We start from the raw sequence: 20149 nt of genomic DNA, 5'->3' as shown, positions 1-20149 counted from the left end.
CATTTATTTTCTGATGTGCTCTTTATGCTGGATGGCTTTATATTGCATTGCTCACTATTTTCTTATACCCAAATTAAATTTACATTAATTCAATTTGTCGTAGCTGTGGGAGGCTAAAACAAAAACAAAAAGTCATGTATCATAAAACAAGAACAGTTCTTCAGTGAATTATTCTTGTTTTTTGGTCAAGCCATCCTTCAACTTGATCCAATAAGAGTGTGCCTGTCTCATGGGATTGACGCGGGCTGTTTCTCCAGCTGAGCATCTGATTGTTATATAAGGCAAATCTCAAACACAAACACCCCTCCTTCTCCCTACTTTCTTTCCTTCCATTTGTCTCTCTCTTCCTCTCTTTCCCTCCCCATACCTCTCTGCATCTCGCACGCAGTAACACCAAGTGGTGCGACAGTGAACCTGCAGACACAGGAACGCGGTGCAGGAAAACAACACTTTGTCGCTTCCTCGTCTCCTATTTCCTCAATGCTCCTTCTGCGCCTCCTCCCTCGTCACTTCAGAAAGAAACATCAGACGTCCGGACGCAGAATCTGTCTAATTTCAGGCGCTTCTGCATCAGTGACTTTAAGATCTGACAGAATATGTGGGTTTTATTCCATGTTTCGGAGAGATGTTTGATGCAGTATGTGTGACAAAAGGTAAATAGAGCAAAAGTGCAAACTAAAGATGAGGGGGACATGCTAGAAGTTGAACATCAACTAAATGCAAATACACAAGGACTCAGAGACAAGCTCACTGTCATCCGAGCTGAAAGGAGATCATTGCAGCAACATCTGACTATTGAAGAGATGCTGAATGTCTATTATTCAGGCTTTAGACACCTTTGTTTTGAAGAATTACTTAAAATAATAATCTGTGTCTACAAAAACCTCATTCGTTTAAAGGATGATATGAATGTTCTGCTCCCCTGGTCAACGAAGCAGAAGAAGGAGACAGACTAAAGATCCAGGATCAGTAAAACACCACTCCAGGTATCTTTTTCAATGAGGATATGACATGGCTAAAACCTACTTCCTAAATTATCTGCGGTAAATACCGAGCAGCTCCTCCAGCCTCTCCAAGTCGCTCCCCTGAGGCCACATTTATAAGCTCGATGCGTCAGATTCAATTAATGTCTGGGCGAAACAATTATGAGTATCAAGTCACATTTATAGGTGCATTTTCTCTTCGCGCAACAAATGATTGAGTTATAAGGAATGAGGTGGAGCTAAATGCATTTTCTCTCTTTGTGTTGAAACATTATCCCCGCTTTAACTGTCCAGATTGCACACTTAAGTTCTGTAATGTGTTCTCAAAGCATTGGGGCCTCTGCATTTCTATTTTGAAGCTGTTTCTCAGAGGGAAAAGTTAGTGACCCTGGAATAAATCAATACGTTGGCACACAATTTCTCTCTCTTGCTTTTTAATTAATTTGACAGAACATTTATTTCATATTGTCTCTTATGTCGTTTATTCCAGCCACGCCATTGTACAGCACTTTGCGGTTTTTGTCTGAAAAACTTTCCTTGCTTCCTCACCATATCATTTCCTCAACAATTCCTCTACCCCCTGTTGGCACGAGTGACTCAGACGAGTGTGAAAAATTGGAGACTCTGGTAGCGTAAGCCCTCCTCAATTCTCAAGCGGTGCGCCTGGGAGCTACTGCTGATGTGTATGGGATATATATCAGTCCATACGAGAAGCCAATTTTTTTAATACATGATCCTCTGTTTCTATTATAATACATCGAATCCACAAAGCACCATACGTCTCACATAAGAACAAAAAAGTCGCTTTAACTGTAGCATCCGATTCTTTAATGTAACCCTCTGTTTGAAAAGCCATTGGTCTGTGTCTGTGTATATAGACTATACTTCAGACACTGCTGTATAATTTCTCTCCTTTTTTTTTTTTTTGCGCCGTAGGACTCGATGTTTAATTCAGGACAGACTTCAAAATGTGCACCTAACAATGTTCTGATGGATTCATGCCGCACTGATGAAGTATTTATTCTCCGAGTACAAATCCGAGGACGCTTTTCATGCATAATTCCACTTTCAGAGAGTCCTTATCCACAGCTGATTGCACTATTTATTAAGAGGCTTGCAATTATAAAGGAATCAATTTTGCAGCGGGATTAGTGATGGTTTGACAAAGTGCATCGGTGAGAAAGGAGAACGCTACTCGTCATATTTTTCCGTTCAAGTCTTCCCACGCTTCTTTAGTCTTAAGGACTTAAAGCCGCATACATTGTCTATAATAATGAACTGATTATTGAATTAAAATAAACGAGCTTATACGTGTTACACAATAATCTATACAGTAGAGGCACATTATCAATCAAACAAAACAGCACAGACTCTATGGGAACATCGTGTTATGAACTGCATGTATAGGCATCCTGATTGAATTTCTATACTTCATTTGCTTGTACTATTAGGGATTTATGCATTAGCTGCATAGTGTCTGTATATTTAGCCTCAGGATTGTTTTCAGTATTATATTCAGCTGTGTGAACTAGCTGACTGCACTGCTTTGGCCACATTTCTTACCCTATCTTGTTTTCTCTGTCCAATACCATGAATACTCCATAACTCGACTAAATGCATTGTGAGTGTATATGTACTTTATGACTTATTGTCAATCTACCATCTTTTTTCATTCTATTTCAGGAATAGCCTATACCTCACCAGCAGCACTACTTCATGCCTCGACTAAGTAAATTGTTATTTAGTGCATGTTTACTGCCGGTCCCCTTGTTGCTCTCGCCCTCTATGGCCCTTCTCACCGTTTCTCCCCAAACATAAATCTCCCGTGTTTTGTGCCACAGTCACCTTGATGGCACAGAGCGCCGAGGTGCTGTCTCCACATTTGAATTGCAGAGTTGCCAGGTGGGTCACCCGCGTGTACATTTCACTTTGAATTACAGCCGCTTCACACATTTTTTTTTTTTTTTACCAACCTTACAATGTCATCCAACTTCTTGCCGATGTTGTTAATATTTTGACTTTGTTTAGCGGGTCAATCTAGGGCAAAATTTCAGACTCAAAAAGCCACACAAAATATTGAAAGTCTAATCCGGCCTCAGTGTTTTGCTCTCTGACTTTGACACATTCAGATTACATCTCCGGGTCGATCACCAGCCGCTTCTAAATCCCCTCGAGGTGCACGCTGTGTCAATGGCAATCTCTCCTTGGCGCTTGTTGTCTTGTCGCCAATTTTCTTCACACCGAAACATCTGTTATGAGCATCGGTCATGTGATTCGTGAATTGGCTATAAGTTGAAGGTGGCACCAGAGTTCACCTTGCGGGTCTGTATGACTAAGTGACCTCACCGCTCGGTCTCAAGTGGAATTGTGAGGGTGTGTGGGATCTGTCTGTCTGCCAGTGTGAAGCCTCCATCATCTTTCAGTGTCTGGGTTGGATGACACCCCAGGTATTGCGCCGCAGTCTTCCTCTGAATGGCTGCCCGGGGACAATGGTTGAGGGAAGGGTCACATCCAGACGACAAAATATAACATTTGTCCTCCTTTTAAAGCTCTAAAATGATATGGGCTACCAGCAGATGATACATAAAGTTAATCTGTTTAGGTGATGTTTGGTTGAAGCCAGGAATAATAGCATCATGAAGGTCATTAGGCATCTCACTCATTTGACCAATCAGCAGAGACCGGTCGTGCTCTCAACTTTCTGTTTTCTGAAAAAGAAAAAGCCTGAAAAAGACCCGAGTCTGGCTAAATTCATGGTACATTTCTTTACATAACTTGAAAACTAACCATGGTAAGTTGATGAAACTTACACATTTTATTTGTGAATAATTGTCCTAAGTGATGATATATGTGTTGGTTTTAGACGACGTAGTGGAATAACTGAAATTACAGCATGAAAAAGGTAGGCACCGTATTTGATCACTTAAACCTAAAACCTTATTTGGTTGTGTCCATATTTTGACATGCCCGTTGCACCTATAATTCATACTTACAGTATTTTCTTGACCGAAGAAGCAACCTTAGGATTATGTCTTTATGTTGCCAAAGGTTATTTGAATACCAGCACCCCCGAGACCTGAAAGTACTTTTTGTATATTTTATATATACACCTTTTGTATTTTTTTTACCACTTAAAGGGCAATGAACTAAATGTGGTAACTTTTCTCACATTGATTTTCTTCATGATATTGAACATTTTTGAAAAATGTGACACAACTAAAGTTGTGTTATGTTCCCCAATAACATTATTGGGTATTTCAGTGAGTTCCCTATCAAGGGTTAACTAGACAACTTAGTCAAACAAACTTCAAAATTTCTTGCTACGTTTTGTTCGATCAACTTTTAAGCCGCGTACGCATCCTCAAAAAAAACCTACACGAAACAGTGACATTCAAAACATCTCGGATGACTCTGTCTGTAAATTGACAAAGCGGCGCATGTGTTCCCGTTACCTGCCCTTTCATTAAGTGTGTGTATTTTTAAGCAGCGCTAACTAAGTGCAGCCACCAGTGAGAGGCAGATGGGGCCGATAATGCAGTAATGTAGTTATGTAAGAGGCGCGACGGCTCTTGTCTCCACTGCGGAGGGGGAGAAAACGGGCGCACGGCGGATAGGCGTCCTGGGACACGGCGGATTGATGCGGTAAATCAGAGAGAATTGACTTGTTGTCCCCGACTTTGATGAACTCTTCTGCCTCTTTAACCCAACTCCTGCAGCCGCCAGTGACCGCGGGGAGAGAGCCAATAATGCAATCTCAATAGATCACACAATAAATGAGAGAGCAGTAGTGGTAAAAGACAAAAAACAAAACAAAAAAAAACTTAAAGCTAATACTGAGTGGAGTTGAAGAAATGGAACAAAAAAGCTGCAAGGCACTTTTGCTCCATGCATATTGATACCACTATTCATTCTGGGATTCTCAAGAGCTGCATTTGGGGATTTTTAAAGAGACAGACTCAACAACATGAATAATATATGAAAAAAAAGCATTCAGCAATTAAAAAATGGTCGCAAATGCCCGGGGATGTTTAGCTGTATCAATGAGATGGCTTCCGGTTCACATGAGGATTTCTAATGTTGTTGTCAAGCTCATCACTCAGAAATGTACCTGATAAATTATGCACTTTATATAAACGACAGCATCAAAATTCAAACAACACTTACCCACACTCTAAGCAGAGGAATATCAATCTGGACCATGTTGGAAGTGAACATTCATTTGTGTCATGTCAACCAAGATGAAATGCGACAACAGCAAAAGCAAAACAAATGACTTTATTTTTGGGAAGCAAGATTTTAGGGGCACGGAGATTTGTCCCCCTTTTTTGGTTCAGACACGGCGCTCCTGAGGTCGGTTGGGACGCTCGTGTCGAGACGCAAGACCAGATCTCAGCAGTGGCTCAGATAATCCCAGAGGTCTACAGCAGGAACGAGGTCAGCCCGGTCGCCTCAGGACACAAACTACAAAACAACGTTGTATCAAACTTATTGCGGACAAACTATTGTTCTCTGAGCCAGACTAAAAAGAAGTAAATGCATATCTTTTCATTTTACATTTTAATTAGTGCCTCAAGTATCTCGGGGTCTTGTTCACGAGTGCGGGACAGAAGGAGCGTGAGATCGACAGACGATCGGTGCGGCTTACATTCTTCCCCGAAATGAGTTTCCTTCGCAGGGTGGCTGGGCATACCCTGAGAGATAGGGTGAGGATCTCAGTCACCCCGGAAGAACTCGGAGTATAGCCGCTGCTCCTTCACGTCGAGAGGAGCCAGCTGAGGTGGCTCAGGCATCTCTTTCGGATGCCTCCTGGTTGCCTCCCTTGGCTACAATTACTTAGTCAATAATGTAATTTAGAAGAAGATGATGATGAAGAAGAAGAGCTTTATTAAAATAGCGCCTTTCACAGACAATTATACATTCACTCCATATTCTGTGGTGGTAGTCTGCCTTTGTAGCTTCAGTTTCCTCTGGGGGAGACTGACAGAAGCTCTGTAACGACTGCACACATCTATGCCAATGGTCCCACTCATTCACACACACACATCATTCATGCAGGCCTATTGTACATGTTTTCAGTGGTAGGGGAAACCGTAGTACTCTGAGGAAACCTACACAGAGACTGGGAGAACATGTAAACTCCACACAGAATGACCCCGTCCCGGTGGGAACCTTCTAGCTGTGCGCTACCATACCGTTAATATTTCAGACTCCCCCAGTGCACTGTGAACTGAGTTGTAATTTCTACTTGGTGGAATAAAAGAAACAAGATGTTTTTCCTAAACCTCGTATTCTATTATTGATGTGCGTCTGCGTGAAAAATGAATTATCAGTTGTATTTCACGACCGGTTTATGTCTAATGCAAACCCAGGAGGATTATCTTTGTCCCTGCCTCCACCACATTTCTGCAGACTCCCCTATACACGTATACTGAATATCACCCTATATTCACTTTCTCCTCTTTTACTCGCGGCAGCCTTTCCACGGTAACACGCAGCACATCCTATTTATTCATGTTTGGCGAGTTGTTTATCAGTATACGGAGATGCCTATCCAGCTTATCTTGCACAAACCCAGGGATATAGACTCTCGGGCGTCCAGTGAATGCCAGCACTGGATAACTGTGAAATGGCAGGGAGAAAAATCTAAAGTTAAGAACTGAGGGCGAAGGGGAGGGGGAGGTGGGGGGTTGCAAGTTCTGCAAGCCCCATACTGTGGAGTGCGCTGTGGACCCCTGAAACGTCTTATCGCAAAACCAAAACACATATCAATTATTCAACAGGTACAGCGCGAACCGAGCTACTCAGGAGAAGGCATGAGGGGGGGGGCGGAGGGATTGGAGGAGATCAATTCTACATGGGGGAGACTCACAAAGGAATTCAGTGTGTTTTGGTGTTATACCATGATTGCGTTGCAGAAAGGTACATTCATACCAGGCCTATTACATTTTGACAGCAGCTGTATCGGTGACAATGCGTGAAGAAAAAATAATAAAAAAAAGAAACTTGGGCGTCTGACAACTGCAGCTCAGGAAAAAAAGTTTGGAGGTATTTTATTTTCCTCTTTTTCACAAGAAACTCACAAAGATCTGATGTTGCCGTGTGACAAGGAGACGCCCCGGTTATGGATCGAGCAAATGTTCACATCACAATGCACAGATTTGTTTGATTTCACTGAAAACAATGTGTATAATTGATTTGATTTGGAGCTAGTCTTATCACCAAATGACTTCCTTTTGAATGTAGTACCAGTATTTACTTTTCGAGATGTTTTACGATCACTGTTTGTTTGTAATGCTCAGAAATGCAGTCGTCTTTTAGGGAGGACAAAGTGTTGAAAATATTGGTTTTGGTTGTGTGTGTATTTGTGCAGAAATGTCTTGGACTGGTAAAGCGTTTTTCATTTTCGAGTCAGCGTTTTGACAAGACAAGCGCGGAGTCCCATCCTTGAAAGACATGCCGCTGGAACGGGTGAAAAATAAAAGCCAGATAAAAATCCGACAAGAAATGTGAACCAATGTCTTCCACTGCGCGATTGTTGTTGTTGTTTTTACATAGTACAGTGCGGTGCAATATATTTCCTTCTGGGGCCAGAGATTACAGAACACTGCAGCAGCCTCAAAACAAGCAAAAGTTCATGCGACCACTTGAGAACTCTGGACAGACTAATAACGCGGTCCGTGGAAAGAGACACAACAGTAAATAATGGTTGGTGGCGTGAAAGGTCGAGTGGCCGGCGACTCAGAAGAAGGATCTGAGTGTTATTAGTAGTTTTATCTGACCTTTGTTTCAGCAGCTCTGAGATTAAAAGGCAACTTTTCACTGGAGAAGTCCTGCCCCGGCGCGGGACCTATTGTGCAAATGTTACGGCGGCCGGGGAACAGTATGAAGAAGTTTGCGGAAATCCTCGTTAATCATCGCGAACCAGTCCTCAGAACCCTCAGAGAACCTTTGCTAAGATGGAGAACTCCTGGATGACGGAGAACTTACGCAAACAAATACGTCTGTCTGCTCTCATTGATGACTTACTTGTCCGCAACTGCTCCCATCTGCTTTGACAGTGTCTTGTTAAGTTTTCCTTTTAAAAAAACGCTCGCACGACATCAAAACCGCGGAGTCCTTTAATCTTATCTTTGTTTCCCCCGGTTGTGGTGGAATTTGATACTTCAGCGTCTTGTCAAAAATCAAATTGAATGCCGTTGTTGCCGAGCGTCTGCTGCAATACGTGCAATCCCTTTTTCCGCGCAGTTCCGTCAGCACTTTAGATAGCAAATGCTAAGTCCAAAACGCAGACCAAATCATACTCCCCGATAACTCGTATGAAGTCGTGCGCCCAGATGTGCCACGTGAATAAATGGGAGTTGTAGTTCTTTTGGTTTTGTGGACACAATTGGAGCCTGCCTGCTTTTGTGCTGTTTCTAGTCTTTCCGTGATGAAGTGCTTCTCCGCTCTGCCTCTGTAACTAACACACAGACAGGAGACGGAAATCAATCACGCCATATTCACTCTCGGGGAAAGAAAGCAATAAGCCCCACTTTTCCCCAAATATGCAACTCAAGACAACGAAAATCATGTTGAATTTGAAGTTTACAGTTGTATATAAGCCCTGCTAATGTGAGGATTAGCAGGGCTAGGGTGACAGTGGCTCAGGACGTGAAGAAATTATGGGTTTCTATCTGTCTCCAATGCAAGCCCATACAATTAGCAAGTATTTTGAGGCTTGGAAAAGTAATGAATGCAGCAGTAATTATTGCAAACAATGTAAAGAAATACTGACTGTTGACATAGCTCCCACTGTCCCTCCTGAGCTGATCTTGTCCAAAATATATACAGTGGGAGGAAAATGTATGTGAACGCTTTGGAATTGTTCACATTTATGCCTAAACTGGTCATAAAATGTGGTCTGATCTTCATCAAAATCATAAGAATGAGAAAACAGTGTCTGCTTTAACTAATACCACCCAAACAATTACATTTGTTATCATTGTTTTATTGATCAAAACATGTAAACATTCACCGGACAGGGGGGAATAAGTAAGTGAACCCAGGCATCTTGCTGAACTGCAACAGTTTTGTAAAGAGGAATGGTCCAAGATTCATCCTGATCATTGTGAGCGTCTAATCTGCAACTACAAAGGAAAAACTACAAAAGCCAGCTATTTAATACTGGGGTTCACTTACTTATTCACTCGCTGCTGTGAATGTCTCAAGTCTTTGTGCAAAATAACTTGATAAACCAGTGAATTCCTTTTCCATTTGTCCTCCACACATGATGTTGTGTGTTCCGCCCAAACAATTCAACTTTGGGTTCATCAGTCCACAGAATATTTTGTTGCCAGTACTGCTGTGGAGCATCAAAGTGCTCTTTCGCAAACCAAAGTTGAATAGTGTTGGACCATTGGTGGGTTCACTTACTTTTTTCCTCCCTGTCCTGTGAATGTTTACATGTTATGGCTAATAAAAATATGATCAAATGTAAATATTTGGGTTTAAAGGGGCTAGATGCAAGTTGGCCATTTTATACTCATTACCGCCACCTCAGGTCATACGTGTAGCTGCACTTTCTGTATTAAGCTTGTACATGACGGCAATTTGGACCCGAAGTAACAACTTTTTGAGTGACAGTGCAGGATTTTAGAATCAGTTGTGGTGAACAGGTCTGGGCTCATTCTACACCTTAGGACATGGCTGGAACATGTAGGGGGAGGAAAATGCTTAGTTTTAACATTTTAAACTCCATATAGTCCCTTTAAGCAGACATTGTTTATTCATTCTTATCTGATTTTGATGAAGATCAGAACACATATCTTGGCCAATTTAGGCGGAAATGTGAGAAATTCCAATGCATTCACATACATTTTCATCCCACTGCACAGCAATACAAGACAGGTCGACATTTGAAGGGAACAAGTTAATGTCATCAACAAGTTAATTACCTTCTAAAAATGAATATCTTCTGTTTTTACATATGGTAGCAAGCTCTAAGTCATAATATTAATGTAAAGCGGGGCTGCAACATTTATCACAGTCTTCATCTGTATTCATTTGTCCCATAGCTGGTACATGCTCATTATACGGTATTTATGATGTGGGCATTTGTGTTTTGCGTATATCCCTGCTGTTCGATAAATTACACGCATCTGATTATCTCCTGTTTAATTCCTTTTTTTCATGATTTTAGCAATGTCTACAAACACAAACGGGATTTACAAAAGCTCCTCTGTTGATACTAATCACATGTTTTTCCTACCACGGTCGGTTCCACCCCGCTGGCTCATCCTGTTGCTATGTGATCCGCGATGCACTAGTCTCAATGGGGCAGGTGCAGGCGAGGCCAGGCTCTTTTGATTGGACTCTTTATTCATGAGGGGCATTTGCACACCGGGGCAAACTACTTCTCGAGGTTAACAACTGCGGCAAATGCATTTTAGTGGCGGGGAACGCTGGATTTTAGCGAGAGACTTACGGGATAGAGGTAAACTCCTGCCCCGAGAGGTCAGTAAAGGGACAAATGATTAGTAGAAGCGGATTGTTTCCATCCAGATTATAGGAAAGCGAAAATGTCTAAAGGATGTCTGGATGTCTTTCACTGCTCAGAGTAATCGCCATGAAAGTTAATAGTGTGAAAGAAGCAGAAACTCATTTGAGAGTGGGCAAAGTTGAGATTGCAATAGCTTTTCTTACTCAGATGCAACACTTCACTATCACAACTACTATCACTTAAAAGTTACATATTTCAGTACAGCCCCATTAAAGCATATAGAGCTAGATAGATATAGGAAATAGGAGCTGCTTACTTTCCCAATGAGACATTAACGTGGTACACTTTGAGCCCGGCGAAATGTGAAAAACACCAGTCCTTGTCTAATAAGTACTCGCGCAAGCTGTGCTTTAACATATAATAATTAGCAGGTAAGAGTTTATGAGTGTTTTATTCTGCGTATTAAAACAGAGCTGTGATAGAGACAGGATCAGTGGGACCAAACACACTGCAGGGCCAATATTAAATGCCATTTCACGCCCGGCACAGCCTCGTCTCCGCCACTTGTTTGTTCAGCACCAAAACAATTGCTGCTCATTAATTGCTTCTTCTTTTTTTTTTTCCGTTTGCAGAGTTTGGGAGCTGCGAGCTGTAATTATTTTAAGGCTGTTATGCATTTATCCATGGCTTGCTGCCAGTAAACACTGCAAAGGAAATTGTTTTGGAAGTTAAAGAGGCGTTAACCAATTGTACCGATGCTTTTTGTGTTGCTTGTGGCGAATTAAACACAGCACTCGGCCACTTTCTACTCGCAACGTCCCCATACTGTGATAACAAACTAGTTCCCATTACATTTAGCTGTGTTTAAGCTTTGTCTTGTATTGATAATATTGCTATGAAAGATCTTGCTTGAGAGAATTCCTTGAAATTTGCAATAGCCGTTTTCAACCCCATACTGTTCGGTTTGGCGTGTGGTTATTGTGTCATAGGCTCCATTTTGCAACCCAGTTTCGTCCAGCTTAGTTTGGTTGCTCATATTTCAGTTTCTTCTCGATTGTTAATGCAGAAAATGTGCACTGCGGACTGAATATTTATGTTAATACGCTAATCTAATCACATTAAGGTTCCGATTTTATTCTTTCCCCCCAAGTCGTTCAGACGCCTTTTCGACGCAACCCTCTCCATTCACCCGTGCTTAGGAATGGATTCTACTTTATTGTCACCATCTTGTTGACTTGATTCTCCCTCCAGTAGGCAATTCGATGTACAAACAAGTTTCCCTGTCCGTGTAATCACAATGCGATGTGCACGAAGCTCAGAGTTATGAAAGGCGTTAGTGTTTGACCTTGAGATGAGCCTCTGAAGGTCGTTGATATTCTGCCCTATCACCCGGACCTCAACCTCCGCGACAGACCGTGTGTTTCATCCCGCTCGTATTACCACTATAATTGATTTCCATACGAGCAGCGGCGCAGTCATCACCTCCCCTATCCCTGGGTGATTTAGTCCACTAATATAATATCCGCACACAGTGGTCTTACTGGCTTTATATTTTGTCCTAATCGCTCTGAAAAAGAAAAAAAAAAGTGCCTCGGGAAGTCGGTGCAGCAAGAACAAATTTGGATCAATCTCAGGCGCTCAATTACCCCAACATTTGGCGGTTCACGACCCGGATAAACAGTCAGTCACTAATCCATATGCTGTTATCGCCCGCCGAGACGATGGCACTGTCAACAAAAGCACACGTAAGACGCACAGGGAGCCGCGGCGCTGTCTAATTGTTGGGATATGTAAGGTTGACAGGGGCCTGAAGGCAGTGTGTATACGCTGACATAAGTGTCAGCCCCAATGCAGAGACAACTCCATCTGACATTAGACGGTGTCGCTGGGAGATCATTTCAACTGTTTTATAACTTCATGTGAGAGAATAAATGTACTAAGAGCGAGACAAGAGACTAAAAGTGGCATTAGAACGGTCTTTCATTTGGTTATTCGCTGTTGTCAAGGTATACTGAAGGACCCAGGAAGACTAGCTGGCCCATGGGTACAGATAAATAATACATCAGCAATATACTGCTGCTAATTTAGCACTCAAATACAAGTAATTACAAAAAATAAATGTTTTATTGTGAAAAATTATTTATAGGGGCTATACCTACTCTTTACTCTTGATAAAGTGAATCCCACTTGCAGTTTATTGTGTTTGCAGACATTTTGTGGGGGAAAAGAAGCTGCTGCTGGCCTCGTTCATAAAAAAAAAGAAAGAGAAAGAAAGAAAGAAAGAAAGAAAGAAAGAAAGAAAGAAAGAAAGAAAGAAAGAAAGAAAGAAAGAAAGAAAGAAAGAAAGAAAGCTACTTATGCTTTGAGGATTCTTGAAACTAAGGGAAATAATAAACAAATACTAACAGAAACAAACTAACAGTGCACATCTAGTTCAATGTGTGCACAAATGAAAATTCATCTAGAAAAATGATTTGTTTCACCAGGATGGTATAATCAAATGCAGGGAAAGTCTTCTGAGATCTTTTTGCTCCTGTGTGACAGGTTGGAGACCTCTGCCATAAGAGGTTGTGTTTTTTCTTCAGTGGGGAGTCTATTCGTTTATAGTAATTAGACTTTTCTTACCCACGTCATCCTCACAGGCGATTAAACAAACAGGTGTCTGTCCTCCATCTTAAGTATAAGCGTTAACGGTCCAACTCAAACACTGTCCATTTCTTGCAATGAACCAAAATCTCAAAAATTCCTCGAGACTTGGGAGTATATTTTTGGGGAGCTGCGGCGCCTGGAGCAAGGCCGAGGCTGCAATCTGAATGAGCAGCAATTTCACCATCATATAGATATCGATCAGTGAGCTTCAGCACTGAGCAGAATTTACTTAGCGATTATAAGAGCTGAAGGTACTATCACAGAAATGTTTCACTAAGCGCAGACTGCACTTTTTAGGGGGGTAACTTTGGGACGCAATAATCACAAATCAAATGGCATGCTATTGGTAGGAACAGAACTTGAGATAATATAAATATGAAAAATATCTTCAGTACATGAAACACATAATCATTATTGTTATCCTATAGGGCTGACATTTCCTGCTGCTGCTTTAGAATATAGATTTTGATTTCCACAATCATCATCCTTTGAGAACAGCGACATAAGCAGCTGCCTGGTAGGATGCCTTTCTAATTATCTTATTATGTGAGAGAACAATGCCTGCTGTGATCTCCCTTTGCCTCTGCTGTTTGACATATTTAGGGCGGCACATTTATTTTAAGTGTAGCGCAGAGTCAATGGCATATTTTACAAATCTTTTTTTTTTTTTTTTTTTTTTAAGTCATGAATAGTGCATTAAACAAAGTTGTAGAACAAAGAGGCCGAAAACATGACAAACTAAATACTCCAAGGAGTTGTCCCAGAATCACAAACAGAGGAGCCAACGTATAGATGGATAAAAAGAACCCACATGTAGAGTTAAAGCTATGAAATGTGTTAAAGACGGATGATTTATACTATCTCTTCTCTTCATATATGGTAGGGAAGGTTAGGGAAGGTCAAGGTCCCATTCACAGTTGTCATCAATCTATCTTCAACATACTTTTGTAATGATAGTCCAGGCTTAATAAAATGTCCCTAAATCATTCATTTTAAATTTCTCACAAAAACGAATGGACGCTGTCTATTCGAATGTAAAGAATTTTCTCAGAGGGATGAAGGCATCTTGGGATTTTAAGAACTTCTGAATAGGAGATGACCTTGGGCTTTCAAAGAGTATAATCGAAACACTGCGGAGCATTGTTAAATATTATTCGCCATCAGAGAGGAACCCTCGTGTTACTGCAGCTTCACTAAGGTCTTAAGTTAGCGCAGTGGCTATCAAACTCTTCACACCAGGGACTGCGACAAGGCGACAGTTGGTGCATCAGGTATAGCACTGAAATGTCTTAACTAGGACTAAACCAAACGAGCCCTTGAGTTTTAAGAGAAGAGGCACACACCACAGTTTGAGAACAGCCAACAGGTCATTCACCAGATGTCCTTCCTGATAGGGCTGCCACGATAATCACTATATCGTGATACTGTTCGATAAATAACAGACAAACAATGCATTTTGGGCTCGATATTTATCGTCTGTACATTTATTGCAAATTGAGTTGCATTATACTTTTACTAGTCGCAATACTTTTATTGCAGCTTGTGTGGTAGGGGTGGGCCATATCGTACCGCATATCATTATATATTTTCGTAATTTTTTATATCGTTGTGGACACGATGTAAGACGTGTGGTAGTTTAGGATATTGTGATGCACTTTTAGAACAAAGGTTTACTGTAATGCCTGAGAGTTGACAGTATCTAGTATCGTCAATAATATCGTTTATCGCGATACTTTCCTGCCTCAATATATCAAACTTGAAATTTGTTGTCGTGACAGGCCTGACACAATGACACAAAGAGTACACATGTATTGCTTGTAACTCATTATGAGTCCAGCATAGTAAATAAATGTGGGAGTGAATAACTGCCCACCGTCAATTGTCCAAGCTGTCCCCCGTCAACACCTAAACCCCAGAGTTGATGAGAAAGCGAGGCATATTTCGACTTATGACAGATGACAGAGCTTTGCTTTTAGAGAGAACCACTGGTGCTTTTCCTGACGAACACGACGCTGGCTCTGGGCATTGTAAATTATTCATTACACCTATTAATAGAGAATACTTAAATCATAGCAGCGAAAGGCTCCAAATAGTCTTAGCCTGGTGCAGGTGAGAAGTGACTAAATAAGAAATCTGTTTTCGCGCGCACCTTTTTTTTTTTCTTTTTTTCATCACATGGCACAGGACTAAAGTGGCAGACAAAGAACTGCAAGAGTGTGAGACGGAGGCAAAGTCAAGTGAGGGGGAAACAAATCCAGCTTCAAACGCGCTGGGGAGACAAAGCTTGGGCATCTTCCCAAAAAAGAAAAAGAAAAAAAAAAGCAGCAGAGAGAGCTCGGATCCAAACGGCCTGCCAGGACTGTCCACTCCGGCACAGGCTGGCAGTGCGCAGCGGCCAAGCGCAGAGACGAGCAACAACAGACGAAAGGAGGACGGACGACAGGGGCAGTTTTTATTACACAGAGAAAAGACAGACACAGGCCACTTTATTGGGTACGCCTTTGCAATTGTATGTTGGTTGCCATCAGAATTTTGCTCCAAGCTCTTTGAGATTTATACCACAGCCTGATGTAAACCATCCAGTGACGATTTTCACATTTCACAATCAACACCAAATGGTTCTAATGTTGTGACTCATCCCCGCATGTCGACCTTCTTCGCCACAAACTTTCTCATTTCTTCCAAAGAGGCGCACACTGATAACTGTATCTCGGCTTTGCTCACAACAATTCCTCACCATTCCATTATTGCTCCTGACAGGGACACATTTGTAGGAGGAGGCTACAAAGCAAATGCACAAGCCGTCGCCGCCGCTGCTATGTGGGGGTGTGATCCGTTTGGAAATTACCAGCATTAAAATTAAAGCCTGTCCTCCTTCCAGCTATAACAAAGTCCGTGCACCGTCTTGTGTGTGCACACACAGACACACACACACAAACGCTGACAGCCCTAATCAGCCCCGCGTCAAAACCATTATGTCCAACTCTGTAAGGAGTGGACAGGCCCAAGCCAAAGCCCCGTGCAGGACGACCAAGACCTAATGGATAATGATGTACAAGGCAGGCATGTGGGCAGGGGAGGCAAATGACAAATGGCAGACTGGCGACGTCGCAATCAGGGGGATGTTTTTTTGTGTGCAAGTAGACAAGGGGGGAACATGCAGTGAAAGCAAGACGAGGTGGCTCACATGCACTTTCTGACAGACATCACCTCAGTAGTAAAATGCTGGTCAAAGCAAAGGCTCAAGTGCATATGGTGGTAAAACTGTTTATTAAGTATTAGTTCAACTGATGAATAAACATTGTGTGGTTTGGGCTGTGTGGAAAGTGTAAATGAGCTCTGGTGTCAGCGAATGAAAGGATGCTTTGTTTAGGCTTCGAATAAGTGTTGTTTTTAGTGTCAATGTGACTTGTGCAAAAGATCAACTTCACATGAATCTATAAATGGAAAATGAGTCAAAATATCAACTTTGGCTGTCAAGAAATAGCTACTATGTTTATGTATTCATTATTCATTTCCATTACAATAGAAAATAATAGTAAGGCTTATAAACTGCTCTTTCTTTTCGTTGGGATGATTCTGTGTGAGCTTCAAGACCTTGGTAAGCTGGTCAGAACTCCGGTGACCCACGCCTTTTTGAAAAGGGCTCTATTAATGGCATTGGCAGATGACTCACCCCTCCCCGAACAGGACTCTTTGAGGTTGCTGTTTTTGTGATTCATTGCTGAAAATTGCTTTTCACTGTGATTGCCTCCGTCTGCGCTGGTGTTTGTCAAAGAGCGATGGCTGTCAACAGACACTGGCAAGGTCAGCGTGTGGGGAAACTTCATCCATGTTCCCTTTACCGCTGCGCGCCCGGGAGACAGCGCTCTCCCCTGGCGCGCACCGCTCCCACAGCTCTGTTTGTGACTGCACGCTCCTCTGAGTCACAGCAGGACAGGTGAGCGCGCACAGGCCACATAAACACTGAACTTTGTAATGAAACAACATTTGTAAACTTTTATTTGTAGCTCCATAGCACATTGGTTTACTCTTTTCAGATTTCCACTTAGCAACAACGTCCTAATCCCAGTCCAAACTGCACTGCGGCAGCAGCACGCCATTTTAACCATATTTTACATTTAGTATAAGATAAATATTTATTCTTGTCTGATTCTCTGCTTCTATCTATGTCAGGATAAACTATAACCACAACGCTTTCAAACATCTCCTTTAACCTTCAGGGCAAGCTTCTGGGTAAAAAAAGAAAAGAAAAACACTCCACACTTAGACAACCACCGCGAGCTCAGCATATAAACTCAAATATCACATTAACAATGGTTGCCTTACCACGGCTGAACATGTTGGCAGCGGTTGTGTGGAGCGTCTAGTTGGGTCCGTGTTGAAGTAGCATCCTGGGCAGGTCCAGTCCCGTGGCTAAACGAGTGTTTTGATTCCTTTCCGCCACTGGGTGAAGCCAGGCGGGAGGCTGTGGTTCCGGTGAAGTCCAAACGTGCGTAAAACACGATCAATGAGCGATGTTTGGAAAAGCAGGATGATAATCGACCAAGTAGTCGCGTCCCCGTGCAGTTGTCAAATAAAGTAGAGAAAACACCGAAAGTCCCGTCGCGTATTTCCTGAGCGGAGAACTGTCTCAACAGATGTGCAAGTTATTCACACACATGTTGGCTACAGGAGATGTGCGAGTCACTCTTATGAACGCGAAGAGACTGGAAACTTGCTTTCGCCTTCAGGGTGCTCTCTCTGTCAGTGCGGCCAGGTGCAGCGCTGGTGAGCAGCGTGTGGAGACTGTGCCGTGTGCTGCCTCCGCGCGCAGACCCCCTCCCTCCCTCCCTCCGCGGGATGTGGCTGATGAAAGCGCCGTCTCTATCTCTCCAGCCGCGTCTCTCCGTGTTTGCCCAGTCACACGGTGCCTTTGTGTCCCGTTGGCGTGGAGCGGCCGTTTGGTCGAGCGCCGCCAATTGTTTAATTCCCATTTGCCTCACATGTTAGATTCACGTTATAATGTCAACATATTCTAACGCAGTGAAAACACAATGATGCTGAGCTACATTTTCCACAAAGCTTTTGGAATGACGGAAAAGTTAATTCAAAAAGTTATACACGTGCATGGAGATCCTGTTATTATTCTATTGATTACAGAATTGTGGGCAAATCACAGCATTTACACTTTCAGCAAAATCACTAGTAAAAGTGTTATGTGCCTTGAGAATCATATCAAGCATGTCAAGCAAAATACAAATATTTTTAATCAAAGACTGACAAAAGACAGCCAGCGTCACACACTATAAGACAGATAATGTCCAAGGACACAACCACAGTCTGCACCAGCCGGGATTCAAACCACAAATGCTTTAACAACCGCTGAGGTCTGTTTCTGTTTCTTTACCTTCTTCATTCCCAGTTTAGATGTGCATTACAGCCATGACTGATTCAAATAATTACAGCGCTGTTAATGCTGCAGCCTGAGTGAGCTGCTGTTTCTCTCACACAAGACACTCAGTAGGAGAATAAAACAGTTTATTTTTAGCCGATGTTTCGTCTGTTGTCTTGTTCCATGAATTCACAATGAGCTTGTCTTGTGGAGGGAATGTATGGGCATGTCAAAGCCAAACCTGTGATGTTGTTGTAGAAAGTTTTGTTCATTTGTTTAAGCAAGACGGCCCAAGTGATTGGATTTTTGACAAAGAACAAAACACTTTGTACAATACTAACCGTCAAATGAGTATTATTCAGGGCTGGACTGGCCATCGGGAGCACCGGGAGTTTTCCCGGTGGGCCGACATACTTTGGGACTGGACTGACCTGACGAGAGATCAGACCCGTATTACCGGCCCACAAGAAACACTGCATGTCTTATTGATGTGCTCCTCAATAATTTGGACGCAATTACACACTGTAACCGGTAGACATATCTGGCACTTTTTATACCCCTCCGTTGGCAGGATTTCTTGAATTATGGTTCCCATGATGATCTCGTATAATGTGCAATGGGCCTCACGGATAAAATATTACTCCCTCACATCATATTTGCCCTTATAAGTGATAAGAGTTTATTGTAACACCCTTCAGGACCAACAGACAAATTTATGAAAGAAGTGCATGTTGGGAGTTGTCAGGTGACTTGCCCTCCTGCCCCTTGTATCAGTTCGTGCAGTTTGGAAATAGCTTCTGGTTTCCATTGAAAGGATTTACAATGTTTTGGCGTTTTTGGGTTTATATTTTCACTCTAACCCTAACTCCGTGGTGAGTTTTTCCATTTCATTAACTAAACCTACAGTTTGATCATTTGGTTGGTTTTGTAAAGTTAAGTCGCGAGAGGAACCGCCTTAAGTTGTGAGTGCACTGAGGTGTTAGTTTGAATTCGACAGAAACCTACTGAAATCTTTGGGCACCCAGGCGAATTTACCCTAATTCCAAAATGATTCAACAAGTAGCTATAGCCCAACCAGTAAAACCGCTACTCCGTTTCCGGAAAAACAAGAGCGTGGGGCGGTCAAATGCTCCGCTTGTTTAGCTCCATAGGTAGAGCGCCGGGCTCATTTCCACGAGTTTGTGAGATCAATCCTGACCCCACTGGGAAGAACATAAATCAGCGTCTATGGCATGACTGAGTTTATTGAGGGCCGGTCTTGACCCAAAGGTCCTGGGCCGATTTTTTCTGCCAGTCCAGACCTGGTAGTATTCTTTATCACTGATTTAGTTACACATTTCTATTTCAAAGACAACATTTCAGTTTAAAACAAGCATAGTAGTGAGTGATTATGAAGGACCTCAATATGTGATGGCAATAGCAACTAACTTTGATTACAATTGAATAAGGTCAAGTTGTTATTGCCTTCTTATGGACATAATCAGACACACTTTATTACAGTGCAGCATTGAGCACCATAAATAATATATTCAAGCATTTACTGCAAGCGTAATCATGCCCCACTTCACTCAATCAGGAGCTCTAGGTTCCCGGAAATTGTTCTTTAAGATGAAAATGTATTGCCATTTGAATTACCTTTTTTTTAATCATCTTACGTCAAAGAAA

The 20149-nt window shown here is 42.2% G+C and overlaps 1 protein-coding gene across 1 annotated transcript in view; it reads right to left on the bottom strand.

Moving 5' to 3' along the window:
• Positions 1-17917, bottom strand: part of rtn4rl1a (reticulon 4 receptor-like 1a) — a 113070-nt gene extending 95153 nt beyond the window's left edge. The window contains exon 1 of the mRNA XM_079566037.1: positions 17440-17917. Coding sequence (XP_079422163.1) covers positions 17440-17452 — 13 coding nt within the window. The 5' untranslated portion in view covers positions 17453-17917. The remainder of the gene's footprint in view (positions 1-17439) is intronic.
• Positions 17918-20149: the final 2232 nt, after the last annotated feature.

This window comes from Gobius niger, assembly GCF_951799975.1.
Source record: "Gobius niger genome assembly, chromosome: 11".
In the NCBI taxonomy this organism is placed as follows: Eukaryota; Metazoa; Chordata; class Actinopteri; order Gobiiformes; family Gobiidae; genus Gobius; species Gobius niger.
Note: the sequence above shows the minus strand (reverse complement) of the source record. Positions and strands in the feature narration are given on the sequence as shown.